Raw genomic sequence first — 20611 nt, 5'->3', positions numbered from 1 at the left:
ACTTCGACCAATCGAGGAATTTTGGGCATTAACGAAGGCACATCTCGGGAAACATATCTCGGCAGTCGAAACCATTCAACAGTTCGAAAAAGATTGGAAAAAAAGTGTCAAAACTTATCGCCAACAAGTCTGTACGGAATTTAATGAGGAACGTTCGCAAGAAGGTGCGCCAGCTAGTCTACAATGGCTAAGTAGCAAATGTTGAGAATAATATTTGTTGTTGTAGTCTAATATTATCAGTATATCGAATAAAATTTGAATATCTAACACTTGTGAATTATTTGCAGCGAAATTAAAGTGCGTCCTGTTTGAAACAACTGGACTCCTTTTTTGACATTTTTTGTGATATCCGACTTTCGATTTGCTCTTGAGTCAGTTTACGGCAAACCATCCCCGAACGCTTTCATTATATTGATGAGTGTTATTTTGCCAACATTTTACAATTTCGCAGTTTGTGAGTGTAAGTAGTTCGGAATTTCGCGATGCGCGAGCGTAATTTTGACGCGTTGTTGCTCTGCTTTCGATGCCATCAGTTTGTCGAGATGTCGGAAAATGTCTCTCTTTTCTCAGAGATAGCTTGACCGATTGCCTCAAACGTAGGTTCCTGTTCCGGAACTACATTTTTTAGAAATTATTTTTTGGAACGGTTATTGGATTGAGCTAAATTGGTTCCATTTAATTTATTAACACTTCAAATGCCAAGCCTGAAAATAAGTTGGAACGGTAACTTCGAGCTGTCATAGCTCAGCTGTTTTTCAACGAATCTCAATCAATTTTACACCCTCGAATTTTGTGAAGTTCGCAGATTGATTCAAAAACTTTGTAGCAGACGATTGGTAAAGAAAAACCAATGAAAATTTCATTTTTCCCGTTCCAAGTTTTTTTTTCAAGTTCAAAATATGCCCAGAATTTTTAAGATTGTCAGTGAAATCCAAGTTTCAGTTTTTTTTTGTAAATTTTGTTCATAATAAATGTCCAACTAAAATAATATAAAAATATATGTCATATATTTAAAAGTTTTGATTTGATTTTGTTTGGCAAAATATTCCCTATAATAGAAATTCTCTATATTAGTACCAAATTTCTTGAGATTCTTTGAACGTATATATATAATTTTGTTCATCAATAAATTGTTTCTCGTAATGATTCCAATATTTTGGAGCAGAAAAATGTACATGTCATCGCTTTAATATACAAACATGTGAAAAAAATGAAAAAGTCATATATATTTATAAATTTATCGATTTTTTAAGGGTTTCTTTTGATAGTGCAAGAATGGTAGTTGGGCGAGAATTGTAGCTGGTATCACTAGCAATCGAATGATGTGTAAAAATAGATAGGTCATCGCTTTGAATTTCAAGATATTTACGATCATTGTAAAAAGTCTCACCTTTTCTATGGTCATATGTCTACAGTTTTCATTATAACTATGGGTAGACAACCCTATTTTTCGGGATTTTCAGTTCATTTTATTTCTGGAAGTGGTACCTTTCCAATGGTGAACAAATTTCGAATATCGTTTGACTAAGAACAAAGTTATGACACGGTAAAGCTGAAGTTCTCTATATCCGATTCGCGATGCAGATGCCGCATAAATGCAGATAGGGCATATTTTGAGCTTGAAAAAAAACTTGGAACAGGAAAAATCAGATGTTCATTAGTTTTTCCTGAGCGATCGTCAATAATGACATACTTAAAATAATCTACAAACTTCACAAAATTCGAGGGTGTAAAATTTATCGAAATTGGTCAAGTAACAACTGAGCTATGAGAGCTTAAAGTTACCGTTCCAATTTTTTTTCAGGCTTGGAATTAGGAGTGTTAATGTATTTGGCCTATGAAATCACTTCGATTGTACCGGTTTCCGGATTTTGGATCCGAAACTACCTGAAACTCACTTCGTTTTCTCGAACTCGACCTGAAAGCTGTTTCATTTTGTAGGTTATAGTTGATGCACAAACATTCTTTTTTCTTTCAAGAATCAAAGAAAATTATTTTAAAAAATTCCATGGATTGCTATGAGAAAGGCATCATTATACCACTGGATATAAACAGGTTTCTTATAGAAAATGTGCAATCGCAGGTTGACAAAACATATCAAAAGTCCCTATCATAGCTCCCAGTCGATGGACGATAATTTCAGTTCAACTTTGCTTTGATCTTTTCACTTCAATCTCGGCACCTCTATCTATCGAGTGCCCGGAAGATCGATAACTCTGAAGTGCTTCAGAAACCTTGAACGCACTGGTTTCTTTTGGAGTGTCTTTTCAAGTGGCACATTAATTGGCGTTAACCTGAACGACTGGCACAAACACAAGGTCGTAAAAGTTTGCCAAGATATTGCACTTCACTTTTTGCATTCCTCTAACTCCACGTTCATCAAGTGCCTAACAATACCGGCCTGCAGATCCGCGGAATCTCTCCGCTAAATCTGTTGGTATCATCACCTTCCACAACTCTCTTGATGAGTAGCAGATGGGTTTCTTTTTCCAATAAGACAATTCAGCATCAGCACATGGTGCACATGCACGGCGGTCTTGGAATCTCACACATTCGCCGGATGCGCAGAAGAAGTAAAAAAAAGAACCTCGATAATTTTTACCGTGAGGTGAAACAGCAGACCCATCAACTAATGGAGCCCGTTTAAATTGAAAACGAATGTGTTATTTTTGTGTGGTTTGCTTCCACTGTATGAACGTTAGCGATGCCGTTGCTCGTCAGCTGGAAAAACGGCTCCGACACGATGCCTCCTATTGGATAACGATATTGGATTTGGATATCACCTGTTTTCTGGTTGGTGGCATGGAAAGGACGGAAACGGCACAGTGTTGAGCTTCAGTGTAATTGATGTTGTAGTCGATACGGTAAGCTTTGGTTGACAAACGATGCTGCTCATAAAAATGTGACACGAACCGATAATCTTTAAGCACATCATCGGTGAAAAATGTGTGCCTCCTGAAGGAACAACTTGCTAACCGTGTCGATTTCCCTTTCTCAGTGGTAGTTAAACTGTCAGTTTGATACCTGCTGGAAAGAAAGAAAGTGAATCGTACTTGCCGACCAAACAGGCTGCTTCCACTGATGATGGGATCAACACATCGCACCGAGGTGGGCCGGCGAGGTGTCCGTTTGTCTGTGCGTTAATGACATGCTGATCAGCCTACTTGGGTTTTATAAATATTGATTACCTCGTTCAGTGAGGTGGTATTTTCTTCTGCCCAATGGGAAACGGCTTCCCAGTTGGCCTTGATTTTCTATCGGTGGATGCACGTTGTCAGTTCAAAGGGTTGCGAGAAGAGAGATAATAACTTGGTCGCGTGCTGATAAAGAAAGTTGGCATTTTATTCACGCTTTACTCTCGCTCTTCACGGCGACCGGCTTGGAAACTTCGGTACTAAATAGATTAACTTAATGATAGGTGGCACACATTAGACAGGAATGTGATGGATCTTAATGTGATATATTCATTCCGGTAAGGATTTGCGTGTCAATGCAAAGTTAATGTCAAGTGATGAGTAAGAATATTCCGTCCGCAGCTGTACTGTTTCGAATGAACACGGACTCAAACTTAACAATCCAATCGCTGGCGAATGACGGGTGACAGAACGCAAGTCGCAAGTAGTACGCAAGTCTGCAGTACAAATTCATAACACCTTTGTCCATCGATTCTCTTCTACTTACACAACTAGCTGAAACTAAACATGGGAGGGCAAAATAATCCTTCAGAACCGGGTTTGCACCTACAACTTTGCATACCTACTTGTACTCACCCGTAGATTGAAGCTGGTGCGATGGATTAGAACGTTGCCGGCCTGAGGACTTATCGATTACCCTTCGTCATCTCCGCAAACATTTACCTAACCGAGAAACTGTCGACTGAATGTAATGTGAGCAGGCAAGAATGACAAATGGGAAGGAAAACGTACACACAATACGAATGGAGGCCATTGACTTGAATGTACACCCAGGCCCAGCAGATCACGAAGCGACCGCACGTCCTGTATTTACTCTGTTATATAGTAGGCATGGGATTTATTCAGTATTAGTGATTGACGATTGGCCTTTCGGAGTCTGGTTCCAGCTAACTAGATTTCCGATGCAGAATGATGTTGGATGATGACAAATCACTGTTTTGACATTGCAAATGTTTCAATCTGTTCAGGGTCGTTTTTGATCAGTAAGTAGATCGACCCGATCAACAAAGCATAAGAGGATGCTCTCAAAATTTTGTCCGATTTTAGTAGCTATATCTCATTAAATTAACAAATAATCAGATTGTAGTAAGTCTGAATATTAAAACAAGAGTTGTTATATTTCAGTTAAAACTATACTGGAGAATTGAAAAACTATACATTATTAGAAAAATTTTGCGTCTTCGACCAGTTTATGTTGAACTGTTAGGTCCCCAGTAGATCGTCACAAACCGCTAAAGTTTCTGCTACATGCTATTGTTGAAAATCCGTTAACACTAGATTGTCCAAGGAAGTCATTTTGACTGCTTTTAGATGTCAATTAGAAAAAACAATATGTACACAGTGGTAGGGGAGAGTGTTCGGTTACCGGCACTCTTTTCTTTTAAGCTTTTTACTTCTCACTAAGTGCACATTATGCGGTCATATACACTTCAACGGAAAGCTAAAGCCCCTTACTAAAACCTGAATAAGAAACTAAGTTGATTCAATCGATTGAAAAAACTTTATTATCAATTTAGTAATGTGATAAATTTTGCCCATTTCAAAAAAGGTGTTCGGTTACCGGCACCCCAAGAAATTTGGCTAAAAATGGAAAAAATTTAAGTAAAGACTGCAATTATTCAAAGAAAAACTGGAATTGGACAAAAGTCTTCATTGTCTGATGGTGACTTCGTATTGGCTCTCTTGTTTGATGACTTGGATGGTGCCGCTTTTGGTGTCGATTTGGCCGGTCTTCACGCTGGAAAAAATTCTGGAACTTGCTGTTAAAGATCAGCTGATAAACTATTTGAACTCTAACAGTTTGCTAATACCGGAACAATCGGGATACCGTAAGGGTCACTTATGTGAAACCGCTTTGAACCTAGTACTGGCAAAATGGACGGAGAAAATCGAAGCCAAAGAGAGTGTTTTTGCTGTGTTCTTGGATCTGAAGAGAGCCTTTGAAACAATTTCAAGACCTTTATTGTTGCAGACTTTACAGCGTTTTGGCATCGGGGGAATGGCACATGAATAGTTTGAAAACTATTTATGTGGTAGATCTCAAAAGACTGTTTTCAACGATGTAGTGTCTAGTTGCCTCGGTAATTCACTTGGTGTGCCTCAGGGAAGTGTGTTAGGTCCTATTCTATTTATTATGTATATTAATGATATGAAGCGAGTCTTACGTGTCTGTGATATAAATTTGTTTGCTGATGATACTGTTCTGTTCATTACGGCTAAATATTTCAATGAAGCTGTTGCACATTTAAACGAGGATCTAAGTTCGCTGGTTCGATGGTTAAAAATTAAGCAACTGAAACTAAACGTCGCGAAAACTAAATATGTATATGGTTATTTCTTTTGTTACCACCGGTCATGACGCCAATGTGGAAATTGATGGTGAAACTATTGATCGCGTTAGAAAAATGAAGTATCTTGGAGTAATAATTGATGAAAAGTTAACATTCAAATCTCATATCAATAACGTCATCAAGATTGCCAAAAAGTATGGTGTATTATGTCGTTTGAGAAATGACTTAATGACCCATAGTAAGATTTTTTTGTATAAAACAGTCATTTCACCACACATTGACTTTTGCCCATCCATTCTGTTTCTTGCTAATAACACACAAATCTCGAGATTATAGCGACTGCAGAATAAGATCATGCGATTAATTCTAAAATGTAGTAGATATACCTCGTCAGGTTTTCTACTGAACGCATTACAATGGCTTTCAGTGAAACAGAGAATTTCTACTTAACCATGGTATTTATTTTCAAGATATTAAACGGCATGCTGCTTCGATATTTGTGTGATCGAATTGAAAGAGGAACTGTTTTGCATAGGTACAATACTAGATACGCATCTGATGCTAGAACACAAAGCTTTCTGTTAGCCAGATCGCAAAACTTATTATTGTACAAGGGAATGAGTTTTTTCAATTCGATGCCAAGAGAAATCAAACGCGCAGCGACATTGGTGGAGTTCAAAAAATTATGTATTTCACACATAAAGTTCGCTTTGTAAGCAAATATTTAGTTAGTTAGTTCAATTTTTTGAGATTTTTTTTTTACGTATTACGAAGATTGTATTTTCTTTTTGTTTGACGAATTAAGTTACTGTGTTCGGTATGATGATGATGGATTTTTAGTTTGTTTGAGAGTTAAAAATAATGAGCAGTCTACAAACGTTTGAGTCTCGCGCGCGAAGCAGGTAGTGACTATTTGGAAAGCGAACAGGACTGGCCGAAGAGCCTTAGCATTCAGTGTGTTAAGTTTGCTCTTGACCTTGATCGCAAGGTTTGATTAATATTTTAAGGAATAGATTCGGGAAACCAATTGGGATCGACAGTTGTTGATGGAATTGGGCTTGGCTCTGCTCATCCGCAGTCTCGTTACTCCATCGTAGCTGATGTGTGTAGCGATGAACTGGTCCGGCGGGAGGGGCCAGGTGAATTACTGTCTGATACTGGTAAAGATATCGGGTTCGATTCCTGATGTGATCAAGGATCTTCCCGGGTTGGAAATTTTCTTGATTAACCCTGGATAATAAATCCTAAATATTTGAATGTTATTTTGTGGTCAGTCGTTCTTTTGAAGAAGACTCAATACCTGCTAGATTAATCAGATCGTTTTCCTTTGTTTGCTGGTTAAGATATGTGCAAAAATATTAATTATCATTTAGATAACTCTTTCTGCTCACACCTTTGTAGGGGTATGAGGTGGGACCATCATCATCATCTTTTATAACGGATGTATTGAAGCCGTCAAGTTGTCCACGTGTTGCATATCACCAATTATGCCAGGTAATATAAAAGTTTAGCTAGCAAATACGAAAAGATTTGGAACAATCGAAGCTTCAAAAGCCCTTAGACGAAAAAAGGTTTACATGTTAACTAAGAAGTTTGATAATTTACAGACAAATTTGCAGACAAGGCATCTTTGCACATCATTGACAATTTTTCGCGATTTGTCGAAAAAAATTAAATGCCGGTAACCGAAATCGGTAGACATTTTGATAATGTCTAGAAAAATTTCGGTTGCGACAATTTTGATAGCATCCGGTATTAAATCACGAAACAGATCGATTTCACTTCCTAAATAATCAATCCACTCACCTTTTCGATTGTTGCTATTCAATTTATGATACCATAAAAAAAGTCATAAAAAACTTTTGTGTTGATTTTCACACAATTTAAAATTTGTTTTATGCGCAGCAAAAAGTACAAGCGTCTGTTTGTCTGTTTATTTGTCGGAATGACGCTATCTGCTTTTTGTCAAAAGTTACGGTGGGGTGCCGGCAACCGAACATCTTCCCCTATGTATCTAAACTTCATGTACGTTTAGCCATCAGATGGCATGTATCCATTTGGACCACTAGCTCCTCGATAACCTAAGGCCAATGTTTTATTACGCATTACTAGTGTTGTTTCCACATACTGTGTTAGCATATATCAATAAAGAATTCCAACTACGTAAATATTTGAACTCTTAGTGCAAAATCTAGCTGTACCCAAAGGAAACTTCTTGGTTCCTTGTGGAACAAGTGTAAGAACTGCTAAAAAATATTCAGGCAAAAATATAGTAAACGATATAAACGATATAAACGATATAAACGATATAAACGATATAAACGATATACACGATATACACGATATAAACGATATAAACGATATAAACGATATAAACGATATAAAAGATATACACGATATAAACGATATGAAATATATAAACGATATAAATGATATAAACGATATAAACGATATACACGATATAAACGATATACACGATATACACGATATAAACGATATAAACGATACAAACGATTATTAAATGTCATGAAAACGGTAGAACAGATAAAAACGATAGTGCTTAAGTTTTTTCATCTATTTTTACATTTTTATTGTTTCAATCGTTAAAATCGTTTTTATCGTTATTTGAGTAGTTTTGCACTGTTCTTCGAGCAGTTTTTTCAAGCAAATTTTTCATCGTTTCTCGAGCAGTTTTTAATCGTTTTTTAAGCAGAATCTGCTAGAAAAACTGCACGGGAACGATAAAAACACTGCTAGAGAAAAATGCCCGAAAAACAGTAAAAAACAATTGAAAAACGATTAGAAAATTGCAGATTTTTATAGTTTTCGAATTAAAACGATAGTTTTTTAATCGTTTTCGAGCAGATTATTAACATTTAACTGCAGTTTTGATTTGTGTTCAAGTAGTTTTTCTAATATTTTCATCGATTTCGAGTAGTTTTACCTTTCTCTATAGAAAGGTATTAGAATTGCTGGAAAAACCGACTTTCGAACGGAGCCTCGGAGACCCATAGTGTTATATACCATTCGACTCAGTTCGACGAGATCGGAAAATGTCTGTGTGTGTGCACTTTTCGAAGATATTTGAACGCGCTCAATTTTCTCAGAGATGGCTGAACCGATTTTAACAAACTTGGACTCGTTTGAAAGCTACTGTCGGGCCAATGATCAAGTTCGAAGATCAAAAGGCTGTGACTTTTGGTACCAGATAGATGATGGTATATGTGACGTAACCGACAAAACACATTGATTTTTACTGCTCTTATATATAAGGGTGCCAAAATTTTGGGATCAACTCTATTTTCGTAAAGTTCTAGTGCTAAAAAGTTTAAGCACCTCGAAAAAAGCCTTCATGCAAAATTTGACCTAAATCGGACATGCTTAAGGGGTGCTGCCCGGTGGTAAAGGTTTGACAATTTTCGATCTTGAAAAAGCACCATAAGGGGAGTACATGAAATTTCCAAAATCGAAATTTTTTTTTGATGCCGAAACTCTTAAAACTGCATGAAACATCGAAATTTAGTGTCATCTCAAAAAAAAACTTTCTGGGACTTAGAAAAATTTTCATATTTTTTTTAAGTCACAAAAAGTGGACTTTTCATAAAATTTTTTTTCGAGATGACTAGTGTGGCATCAAAATTTTTTTATCGATTTCGAAAATTTCATGTACTCCCCCCTATGGTGATTTTTCAAGATATATGAAAATTTCACTAAGTTGACTAAGAAGGCTTTTTTTAGATTAGCATCACTGTTCTCATACAAATAGGCAACGCAAATGTCAAGCACTAGTTTGGAAAAATGATGCTGACTGTGTGACATAAACACTGAAGCATGCTTTTGCGAACTACTCGAAACAATCTGAATCAATTGGTGTCAAAATTAGTATCCAAAATTATTTAATAAAAGTATGAAACATATTTTCATGAGACTGTTATGAAAGAAGAGAAAGGTATTATCACACCCTAGGTGGATTAAGAAGGGTTTTTTCACTTTCAAGCAGCTTTTAGAGTAGTACATTGCTCGACGTTTCATGCAATTCTAAGCCTTTTGGCATCAAAATTTTTTTATCGATTTCGAAAATTTCATGTACTCCCCCCTATGGTGATTTTTCAAGATATATGAAAATTTCACTAAGTTGACTAAGAAGGCTTTTTTTAGATTAGCATCACTGTTCTCATACAAATAGGCAACGCAAATGTCAAGCACTAGTTTGGAAAAATGATGCTGACTGTGTGACATAAACACTGAAGCATGCTTTTGCGAACTACTCGAAACAATCTGAATCAATTGGTGTCAAAATTAGTATCCAAAATTATTTAATAAAAGTATGAAACATATTTTCATGAGACTGTTATGAAAGAAGAGAAAGGTATTATCACACCCTAGGTGGATTAAGAAGGGTTTTTTCACTTTCAAGCAGCTTTTAGAGTAGTACATTGCTCGAAGAAACTGTTTGAGGAATGGTGACAAAATGATCGAAATGGCTTATGGCCGGGTAGGGTCTAACACATTTGAAAAATCATTTATTTTTTTCTTTATATTTTCTTATAGTAAAACATTTCAAGAATATTCTGTGAAATTTTTAAGCCTTTCGGAACAAAACTCAGCAGGTTACGGGCCTTTATCTTTGCTTATATCATACTGCGAAGAAGCAAGAGCTCGGCACACAGGTCCAAGATTTCTGCTTCGATTGACTTAAAAACTTGACAAAACATTCTTGAAATGTTTCATTATAACAAATTATAAAAGGAGAAATATGATTTTTTGAGAATGTTAGACCCTACGGGCTCCCTTTGGCAACAAATTGTTATCATTGATTTTATAGACAAAAAACTTTGACCGCGCTTTTCTCGAAAGCAAGTTTTGAAAGTCCGTGTCCATCGTCATTCAAAAACTGCTGCACCAATTTTTATAAAATTTTGCACACACTACATATAAAAAAACAGACCCCAACGTTTCCATTCTGTTGTTTGTTACTTTGGGAAGGTTTTATAGCTACAGAACAACGACCAAAAATTTTAAAAAAAAAATTAAAAAATCAAATAGAAACGTTGAGGTCTAGAAAAACTTCTACTCTAACTATGCTGCTTTGATTTGTTAACTTCTCATTAGTCTGCGCTGAGATACAGTGGACACCGTAAATCATGATTTTCAAAAATACTTCTTCTCCGACTTATTTCTCAATATTTTTCCACGAAAAAATTACAAAATGTTGTTCGAATGACGCTTTGTATTACGCTAAATGTTTGAGATTATTTTGTTGAACGACAGTTTTCAAAAAAAAATCGAAAAAATGTGTATTTTTTCATCATTTACGAAACGGTTACGGATGTCTGCTACTAGTGTGTGATATTAAAAAAAAACGATAAAAATTTTAGCTATTTTATGATAAGTGGGACCGAAACAACAAAAGATTGTAAAGTCGGGGTAAAAAAAATGATATAGTAAATGTAAATGTCGTTTCATGTTGGTTGCTGGCAAACGAATTAACTTCGACTATTCCGGTTTTGAAAAGAACTTGAAATGGTGATTAAAAACCGCACATCACTCCGAACAAATTTTCCTACTTCTATTCAATGAACAGTTGTTCTTGTGCATTCCATGGTAATATTTATGGTGTTATGAGCAATATGAGAAAGGCAGCATTACACCACTAGGTGGATTGAAACAGTTTTTTTCTGCATGCCATCATAAATATAATCATTATTTTTGACAAAATTTTCAATTGTATGACACAACTACAAATGATTCAAAAATTAAGTTTGCTGAAATTTTTCGTATCAAATAATGACACGGTTGTATCTGTTTTCCAGTATCCAAAATTCAGATACTGAATACTGTTTCAGGTTCAGGTTGTTATCGTGACATGACGGGTTTCATGGAAATTTGAATTAAACAAAGGGGTCGTCAAATGTTGGTTTGATGTCAAATTTCAAATTTGATGTCTTTTGAAAGGTCATCAAATTAAATTAAATGGTATAATTTAAAATTATTACCTTTATTAGTAAGTAATTTTTTCCAATAGATAAATAAGAAATCTGTGAAAAAATGGGGGGGGGGGGGGGTTGAGCCCGAAACCCTTTCCCCCTCTTTCGGACAGGCCTAATTCTAACTCATATTGTAGTCGTTTATATAAAAGACTAATGTCGTTTTCGCTTGAGAAAACCGAAACTGTGTTGATTTCGCACTCAGCAACGTGGGTTTGAGCAAACCTGATATAACAACCAGGTTCGAAACTGACTCGGTTTCCAGTTCAACAATATTAAAACTAGGTTCGAAACTAGCTTCAAACAAACGGTTTGACAGCAGTTAGGGTGGAAACTGGGATAGGTTTGGCATCAAGCGAAAACGACATAAATGATACGGAAGAGAAAAAAAATGTTTGCTCTAGCCAATGCCTACTAAGACTGTGAACGAATAATTTGAATTTTTGGTTAAAGTCGGACAAGTCAGTAGTTGTTTTTTTTTCTTCAGTAGTGTTATTAGCTATTGAAAAGCATGTTTTTAGCAGTTCGATCGTTATATTCAGATACTGAAACTGCACAAAATAAATCCAAAAACCTTTCCTTGAATCAAATTTTTGAATGAGTCATAGTTTTAGTTAATTTTAATTACTCGATAAAAAATATCTACAGTAATGTCAAATATCAGACAAAAGTTTTTCAGTTCACAAAATGGTTTGGTAGTTTTTCTCTTGCATTGATATGTTTTCCATGATACGGAATTTAATTTCGATCTACCGCTAAACGAAAACAGATTATGCCTTATGCATGACGCTAATGTTTATACTGTACCGTTCTGTTAGCTTCGTCAGAAGATTCAAAACATAACATTTTCTTCATGCCCCGCTGGAAAACCAGTTTTCCATCGTAAACACTTTCCTGCTCCGGTAGACCAGCTGACGGCCGTGGCGGTAAAAAGACATCGACAGTAACATATTGAAAACCGCAAATACCCTACCTTCTCCGGTGCGCATCAAATCATGCGCATCATCAACAAATGGTAAATGCAACAGGTTCACCCTTTTCGCGTTACCACTGGCAACCAGATGCAGTCAAACAAAACAGAAAGTTAATTTTCCATACTGGTTTCTAGTTCAATAAAAGATATTTGTGTAGAAGTATAGCAAGAGTTTAGATTCAGTCCGTCCAAGAATAACGCGGTTAAGCCGGCATTATTGACTTAGTTTACGAAGTGGTACAAATCGACAAATTCGCTACCAACGGTCGGGTATCGATCATGTTTCTGAGGTAGGTTACTGGCACCTGGGAAAGATTTTCAGCTTCGACACCTCAGCTGACGGCAGAGAGACCGGGTGGATGGAATCTTTTGCGTGAGGGGCTAAATTGGATTCGTTACGCAACTGCAATATGGTGGCAACCGGCTGCTGTTAGTTATTAATAAACGGTGAAGCCTTTTCTTTGCTCTGCTCGATTGGATGCTTTCTGTTTTGGCACACGGATGGTCATTACGGTGCAAAGTTTACTGTTTTCGAGCGGGAGACTACCGTCCAGGAAAGAAAGTGAATCGCTGTGTGTGCCTGCTAGTGACGGTTGTTGGGTCGTTTGCCCTTCGGGTAAAGAGGAAGCTGTATGAGTGGGACTAAATCACTGTCACCTAGATCTCGTTACTGTTTAACAGTATGCGTGTTTGTGATCGTTCCGAATCCAAGATGGCCTTTTCCTGCCTATTGAAATTCCTTGAAAATACTTACAATACAAATATTTACAGAACAGATTTAGTGTGTAGATACAAAAAAAAAATGTTTGTAGTCATTTTGAAATTCAAGATAGCTTGTTTTGAAAACTCTTATAATTGAGATACATGCAAGAAAATAATGTTTGAGGTTGTTCCGAAATCTAAGCTAACGACTTTCGGTTTAACGATATTTCTGGAAAACCCTTACGATACAGAACCATGATCAATGAATTTTAGTTGGCAAATCTTGAAGATATGGATGTGGACGAAATGTGGTTTCAACAGGATGGTGCCACTTGTCATACTGTAGCCAAAACAATCGACTTATTATTGTAAGAACATTTCAACTATAACATTATTTCGAGGAATGGAACGGTGAATTGGTTTTGACGTTACTCGATTACGTGAAGCCATTGGTTTGTATGAGTAAAACAGCATCGATTGATGTTTTTACAATCAACACTCAACGTGTCATTGCTGAAATACGCCCTCAAATGCTTGAAAAAGTGGTCGAAAATTGGACGAAAAATAGTCGTGGGCCATATGCCCGAAAGCCAAGAAATTATCTATCAAATAAAAAAAATTGGCCGTTTTATAATTTGGTATGCGTTTAATTGAAATTTCAAATCAGCAAGTTATGGAAATGTTTTGTTGTGAAACCGCGAAACAGTCGTTTTCGTTTGATGCCAAACCTAACCCACTCTAACTGCTGTCAAACCGTTCGTTTGAAGCCAGTTTTGAACCTAGGTTGTTGAACTGAAAATCGAATCAGTTTCGAACCTGGTTTTCATATCAGGTTTGCTCGAACCCTCGTTGCTAAGTGCGAAGTTTCATGAAAAGTGTTTGTTTGATGAAACTACCCTGGGTTAGATTCAGTTTACTCAAGCGAAAACGACATTAGATCTCGAATTCAAAGTTATGGTATCATAGTAGGCTGATTTCTGTACCATAGCTGTCAGTAGAACGCCTAGCTCAATAGCCTCAAGGTCGATCAGTTTTACGAACTGCTTTTCGTCTAAAATTCGAAACGAAATTGACAATTATAGTCTAAAGTTTTCTAACATTGGTTGGATCGATTTTCCTCATTTTTTCTTCAGCAAAACCAAAATAACCGAGAAATGGTTGGACGCTCAGAGCGATGGGACGGCTGCGCTTCACACACTCCCGTCCTGTATGTCGTTGTGTGATCTGAAAAACGACAACTACTACCAGTTGGTGGTGGTTGACATTCCACTGTCCGATTTCGACTCCAAACCGAAACTGAAAGTCTACAAAGGAACAAACCTGACCAGTGAACACAATCTCCCCGGAATACCGTCCGCCGTGGAAAGTCTCTACATCAACGATCAGGAACCTAGAACTCCTAGTATCTTACACAGTAAATTCTTAATAGGCTATGGAAATTCTCAACGGTATCTTTCTTTCCAGTAATTGCCGTAGCCATAGGGCCCTCGGTGCTGTTCTACCGGAACATGAAACCCTACTACAAGTACACTATTCCCGGATTGAGCATCGATCCGGTAGAAATTGACCTGTGGAAAAAGTTACCAGCCGAACGTCCGGAAAATGTAGATAAACTGATCGATAATCTACGAACTCTGAACTTCAGTCAATTGACCGAACTGTCGCAAGAGTTACTCGTAATGACAGAAGACAAACGGGACGGCTTCATCCGGGAAAACGCCGATCGTCAACTGGAACGTCTGTCTGTGATCACCGCAATGGCCTCGTTGAAAAAGGCAACCAATGAAAGTAAATCCGTCTGTTGTCTTATTCTGGCTACGGAAGCAGGTGACATCTTGATCCTGGACACGCAAGCATTCGGAGTTCTCCACCAGGCTCGTGCTTGCTCTTTTCAGGGAACCCCGAGTATCATATCGGCCAGTGGTCAGTATGATATCGACTTCCGAATGGTGATCGCCACTCGGGAAGGGTCCCTCTGTCTACTGCGCAAAGGTTGGCTGGTTGGTCAGCACATTGTGAAACTGGAACACTCTGCTTCCGGTTTAACACTGTTGCCAATTGATCAGACAATCGTCGTAGTTTGCATGAACAACAGTTTGCTTTGCTACTCCAAGAAGGGCAGGAAGCTCTGGTCGGTGACGTTGTCACAGCCGGCGGTTTGCATGACTCCGGTTTGTCTGCCGCATCTCGGTATTACTCTGGTTTGTGTGGCACTTCGTGGAGGTCTCGTGCAGTTTTACTGTCAGAAGAAGCTAGTCGATCAGTTTTACGCTCCGGAGACGGTTTCGGCGTTGACTTTTGGACGACTCGGTCAAGAAGAACATGTACTGATTCTTGTGACATCTGACGGGTCGTTGATTGTGAAGATTCTGAAGCGCACGGCCGAATTCGCAACTACGGAAGATCCCTACGAAATCAAATCGGCGAATGAAGAAGCCTCCGGAAACCTGCAGATTCCGAAGAAGACGAAGGTTTTTGTCGAACAAACCTTACGGGAGAAAGAACACGCCGCAGCGATTCACAACTCTTTTCAATCCGAACTGTGGAGGATGCGGCTGACAGCAGCACGCGCAACGGTGGACGTGATCAGTTCAGCCGACAGTAACATTTCGGGAGACGTTGGGCTGGCAGCGATCAAGCTGGCCGCCGAAGTACTGGGATTGGGACCGGTGTTCAAGTTATTCCTAATACTGGAAAACATATCGACCCGGAAGGAAGCTAGCGGGTTGAACATGTTGATACAAGCGGACCATCGTCATTACCAAGTGGAAAGACCGTACTTGCGGCTACCAATGCTGGTACCGGCGGCACCGTTGAAGCTGGACTTCAAGGTGACAGTCGTTATCGATCCCAGCGATGGTCTGGCGCCGATTGATTTGACCCCGGAAAACTCCTTCGTTCGGGTGCTGGTCTTCAAAACTGGACATGTAAGTGTGATTTTTAGATTGATGAATTAGTTTTATGTTTTGAGTTTTAAGATAGGTTCGAAAACTATTCCCTCGGTTCAGTGTTGGTGATTGCCGAAAAATTGACAGAAGCAGCGGTATTGCTATCTATATTGTATACAACATTTTCAATCCGGTAGAAGATGCTACAAGAACTCGTGTCTCTCAATGCATGAACCTTGAGAGAATTTTGCTATATTTCATACTCTGAGTATTTCACGCCCTTAAAAAAAATTTACAGTCTGATAATGATCGTTTCTGTGTGCAATTTCCCAAGAGAGAATCGCAAGTTGACAATTATCGCAGAAAATCGAATCGATGATTCGACTTGATGATTCTCATACTAGGTGGCAATATTTCAAAACTCTTGTGTGGAGCATTCACAGACATTTTCATAGACACAACTTATACAATTGATTGATTCCATTGCAATTATCAACTGCCCATACAGAATCGGATCGCGGAACAAGAATAAGCGACCGTTTGTTGTTTCAGAGAGGAGCACAGCAGCGAACTAACCTTTGATTCTCAGAAATGTCATCGAGAGAAATTCGCTCTCGCACTGGTGTCGATTCTATGTTAAATGAGCCATGCCGGGTTTTTGTTGTTGCGATGATATCCGTCTCTCTTTGATGGCACTGATTCAATCGTGTGAAGAGTTGCAGAGTTCACTAAAAATCATGAAACTTCAATAATTTATTCCAACGCTTGATATATCTATCTATCTATATATATATATATATATATATATATATATATATATATATATATATATATATATATATATATATATATATATATATATATATATATATATATATATATATATATATATATATATATATATATATATATATATATATATATATATATATATATATATATATATATATATATATATATATATATATAAATGCAGAGATCATTCTTTGTAATCGCATCACTTGAGAACGGATGGACGAATTTACACGATTCTTTTTTTGTTTGATCAGTTTTTACCCTCACCGGGTTCGTATATCAAAAAAATTAGGAAAACTTGCCAGAAAAGTGGGAAAAATCTATAAAGTTGTTTTGTATGGACAAAGGAATTTTCCGTTGAAAATGTCGTCTATGCTTGCTAGATCTTCGAACGGATGTTTGACCGTCGAAGAAAAGAATACTAGATCGTTGAAAAAATCGTTTGGCGCGCAGCGAGTAGTTTTGTGTGGAGATTTCACATGCATACTTGATCCATTCATTATTTCGAGCCACGTGCTTAATTGTGTATCAAAATTATTGCTTCTCAATCTACCGAATCAATAATTCTTGAAGAGAAACTCTTCAACATTGTGTTAGGTTTATCAATACAAAATTCTGGTTAGTGAGCTTTTTTATCGATTATCGAAAGCAAGAATCACATCTGGAAGAGAAAACGTTGCACCTTATATCCATTATGTCGAAGCCATTAGAGTGGAATCTCTGTTCAGTGCTTTGATTCAAAGGATGAGATGATAATCTGTACATTTGTTCAATTTTTGTTTAACAGAAGTATTTCACATTTTCACATTAATTTTTGGTGATATTTCGTTTTGAGCTAAAGTGAATGTGTGTCGAATTCCATTGATTTTAGGTTAAGTAATCAGAAAAATAATGGAGAGAAACGTTAACAACTTAGCCGGTTGACAATTCTGCTGTCCGAAAACATAAATTTGAATAAATATTTTTTGGGCGAGACGAATTTCGATGGGTCAGCTAGTTATAAATAGATTTATATAACAGCAGTATTTTTTGTTATGCATGTTATAAATATTCTGATTTCACTTATCATAAAGCCGTTAATTTAAATTTTACTGACACCGACTTCAGTTACAAAAGTCTGGCCCTTGTTTCTGTGATTTTTATTGTCGACCCCGCAAACTATTGAAAATAACCTTGAAGGTACAGAAATGTTCAGGATCGTATAGTGGTTTCTGAAAAGTGGAGAAAAAATGTTATAAAATCAAGTACTATTGAACAGTGGCAGCCCTTTCCTACTCTATGGAAGGATGATAATAAAGTTTACAATACCCTATCTTTGAGAGGATATGGATAGATTTTTTTTTATTCAAATATTTTTATACTTCAACTGTAATCCTTCAGTTATCTGGGAATTCAAAAAAATTAATACAGTGATTAATACAGTGATGGAAAAAATGAATTTATTTTTTGGATTTTTGCCACCATGGCATCACTGTGCGATGCTCTGGTGATTTCAGCTCTCGCATCCTGGTTTTAAAAATATCAATGCACACGTGATCAGCACAAAAAAAATTGTTTTGCTCAATCAATAGCAATTCAAATGGTATTATTTTAGACGATATGGAAAATAGTAAGTTTTTGATCTTTTGCAAATTTTATGGTTTTTGGTTAAAGTTATTGTTATTGTTATTGTTATTGAAACAATAAGAATTGAAGAATTTGGAACATTTCCAGCGAGCATATGGTGGCTCAATATGCAAAATGTGTAAACTTTTTGACTATAATTTGGACATTTTCAGTAAATGTAGAGTGGCTCAATATTATAGAAAGATTTTTTTTTTTTACTTTTGAAAATTTGATGTTCTATTGATTGGTGAGTCAATTCCAGATCGACTTGGACAATTTTAGACATTTTCAAAGAGCGTTGAGTGGTGCAATTTCAAAATAGTAAAAATAGTTGTTTGTTGGATCAATAGTAGTTCGAATTGAATAATTTTAGGCATTTTCGATGTTTCACTTAATAGTGAATTAATAAGATTTACAAATTGTTAATTTTTGACATTTTCAGGGACTATAGGGTGGTTCTACCTGTAAAATTGTAAAGTTTTGATTAATGTCAATTCGATGCTCTAATGGTTGGTGAATCAATAGCAGTTCAAATAAGATAATGTTGAACATTTTCAGCGATCGTTTAATTCAATTGATGAGCGAATCAGTAGCATTTAGAATTGAACGATTTTGGACGTTTTTAGCGAGAGGTTAAGGGTGGTTCAATTTGAAAAATGATGAACATTTTAACTTTTGCATGTTCGATGCTATATTCATTAGTGCATTAATTGTAATTAAAATTTTTAATTTTGGATATTCTCATCGAGCGCTGGATGGTTTGATATAGACACTCGTAATTTTTATACTATTTCCAATTCGATGCCAGTGGTGGTTTCCCCTGAACACCAATATTTTGTACATATTTGTTCAGAAATATTTTCCTAGCAAAAATATGCGAAAGCTGTTCATTCGGTTTACGGTAAAGTTCGCGTGCTGTTCGTCGAAGCAATATGTTCTAAACCATTCAGTTGGCAGACCATCGGCGAAGGTCAATTGAGCTCTATTCGATGCGTAGTTTTATTATTTATGGTCCGATGACATGCCGACCTACAGCATCAAAACTAAAATTCTATTTCGGTTGATGAGCAAAGCAATAGCACGTTAAAACTACAGTCAAAATCACAGGCACTTCGACGATTTGTATTTTTAAATCCAATGGTTCACCACCACTACTATTGAAAAAAATAATCAATATAGCATCCAATTTGCCAAAACAATTCACAATTTCTCATATAAAGCTGCCTCACCACCGAACAAAATGTTTAAAGTTCTAATATTCCAATTGCTATCAATTAAACATTGAATTAGCAAAAGGTAAAATATTCCCTATTCTTAATTCAGGCCACGCTACGCCCATTGAAAATGTCCAAAATTATCCTATTCGAATTTAATTCATTCACCTATCAATAAAGCACCGGATCGGCAAATTCAAACGAAACGTAAACATAATTCAGACGAAACGTAAACATATCAAAATATGCCGTATGCGGTTATGTGCCCTAGCAGAAAATTTGGCTAACCCCTGAATGACCCTACGGTTGCTGAACATGTTCAAAATTGTTAAATTTTAATTGCTTTTGATTCAATGTTTAATGAAACATCAAATTAGTAAAAGTCAAAATATTTACACTTTTTAATATTGCGCCATCCTTTGCTCTTTTAAAATGTTAAAAATGTCCAATACAATCACCAATCAATAGAGCATCGAAATGACATTAGTCAAAAAAAAATCTATTTTCCATATACAGGCACCCTACGCTCGTTGGAAATGCCCAAAATTACTGATTTTTAATTGCTATTCACTCACCAATTTATTCAACATCGAATTAAGGGAGATCCTCGTTGTACGTTTTGTTTTTCTTACAGGGAGCTAACGCTCTTCCACTTATAAGCTTTGTGCTAGAGCGTTTCCGCCATGTCCATGCCTACTTTTAGGCTCATTCGTTATTGTGTTTTCTCGTTTCAGACTAAGCCCCTGATAGCTTCAACCGTGGTGATGCCTCAACCGGAACCGCAACTACTGAACACTTTTTAATCGGAGCAATCGATTTGTCGCGGCGTTCTTCTGATTATTTTACTGCAAAACTACATTTTTTCAAGACAGGCGATTTTTATGTATTAGATATAGGTATATATGGTAAGTGCGTCCAGACAAATAAACTTGGGTGAATGAATTATTACACATCGTTTTATA

At 36.7% G+C, this 20611-nt stretch overlaps 1 protein-coding gene across 1 annotated transcript; it reads left to right on the top strand.

The window, feature by feature from the left end:
- Positions 1-2691: 2691 nt before the first annotated feature.
- LOC131434392 (Bardet-Biedl syndrome 1 protein homolog) lies at positions 2692-20576 on the top strand. Its single transcript, XM_058601059.1, has 4 exons — positions 2692-2827; positions 14136-14549; positions 14612-16074; positions 20384-20576. The coding sequence occupies exons 1-4, from the start codon at positions 2692-2694 to the stop codon at positions 20450-20452; spliced, it is 2082 nt and encodes a 693-aa protein (XP_058457042.1). The 3' UTR covers positions 20453-20576.
- Positions 20577-20611: the final 35 nt, after the last annotated feature.

This window comes from Malaya genurostris, chromosome 3 (assembly GCF_030247185.1).
Source record: "Malaya genurostris strain Urasoe2022 chromosome 3, Malgen_1.1, whole genome shotgun sequence".
NCBI classification, from domain to species: Eukaryota; Metazoa; Arthropoda; class Insecta; order Diptera; family Culicidae; genus Malaya; species Malaya genurostris.
This window is presented reverse-complemented; position numbering and strand designations above follow the sequence as displayed.

Bases quoted from the DNA above. Each gene is read 5' to 3' on its own strand.
- LOC131434392 (XM_058601059.1), top strand. From the start codon at position 2,692: ATGAACGTTAGCGATGCCGTTGCTCGTCAGCTGGAAAAACGGCTCCGA. The intron at 2,828-14,135 runs GTTGAGCTTCAG...TCTGTACCATAG, and splicing joins AAGGACGGAAACGGCACAGT to CTGTCAGTAGAACGCCTAGC. The intron at 16,075-20,383 runs GTAAGTGTGATT...TTCTCGTTTCAG, and splicing joins TGGTCTTCAAAACTGGACAT to ACTAAGCCCCTGATAGCTTC.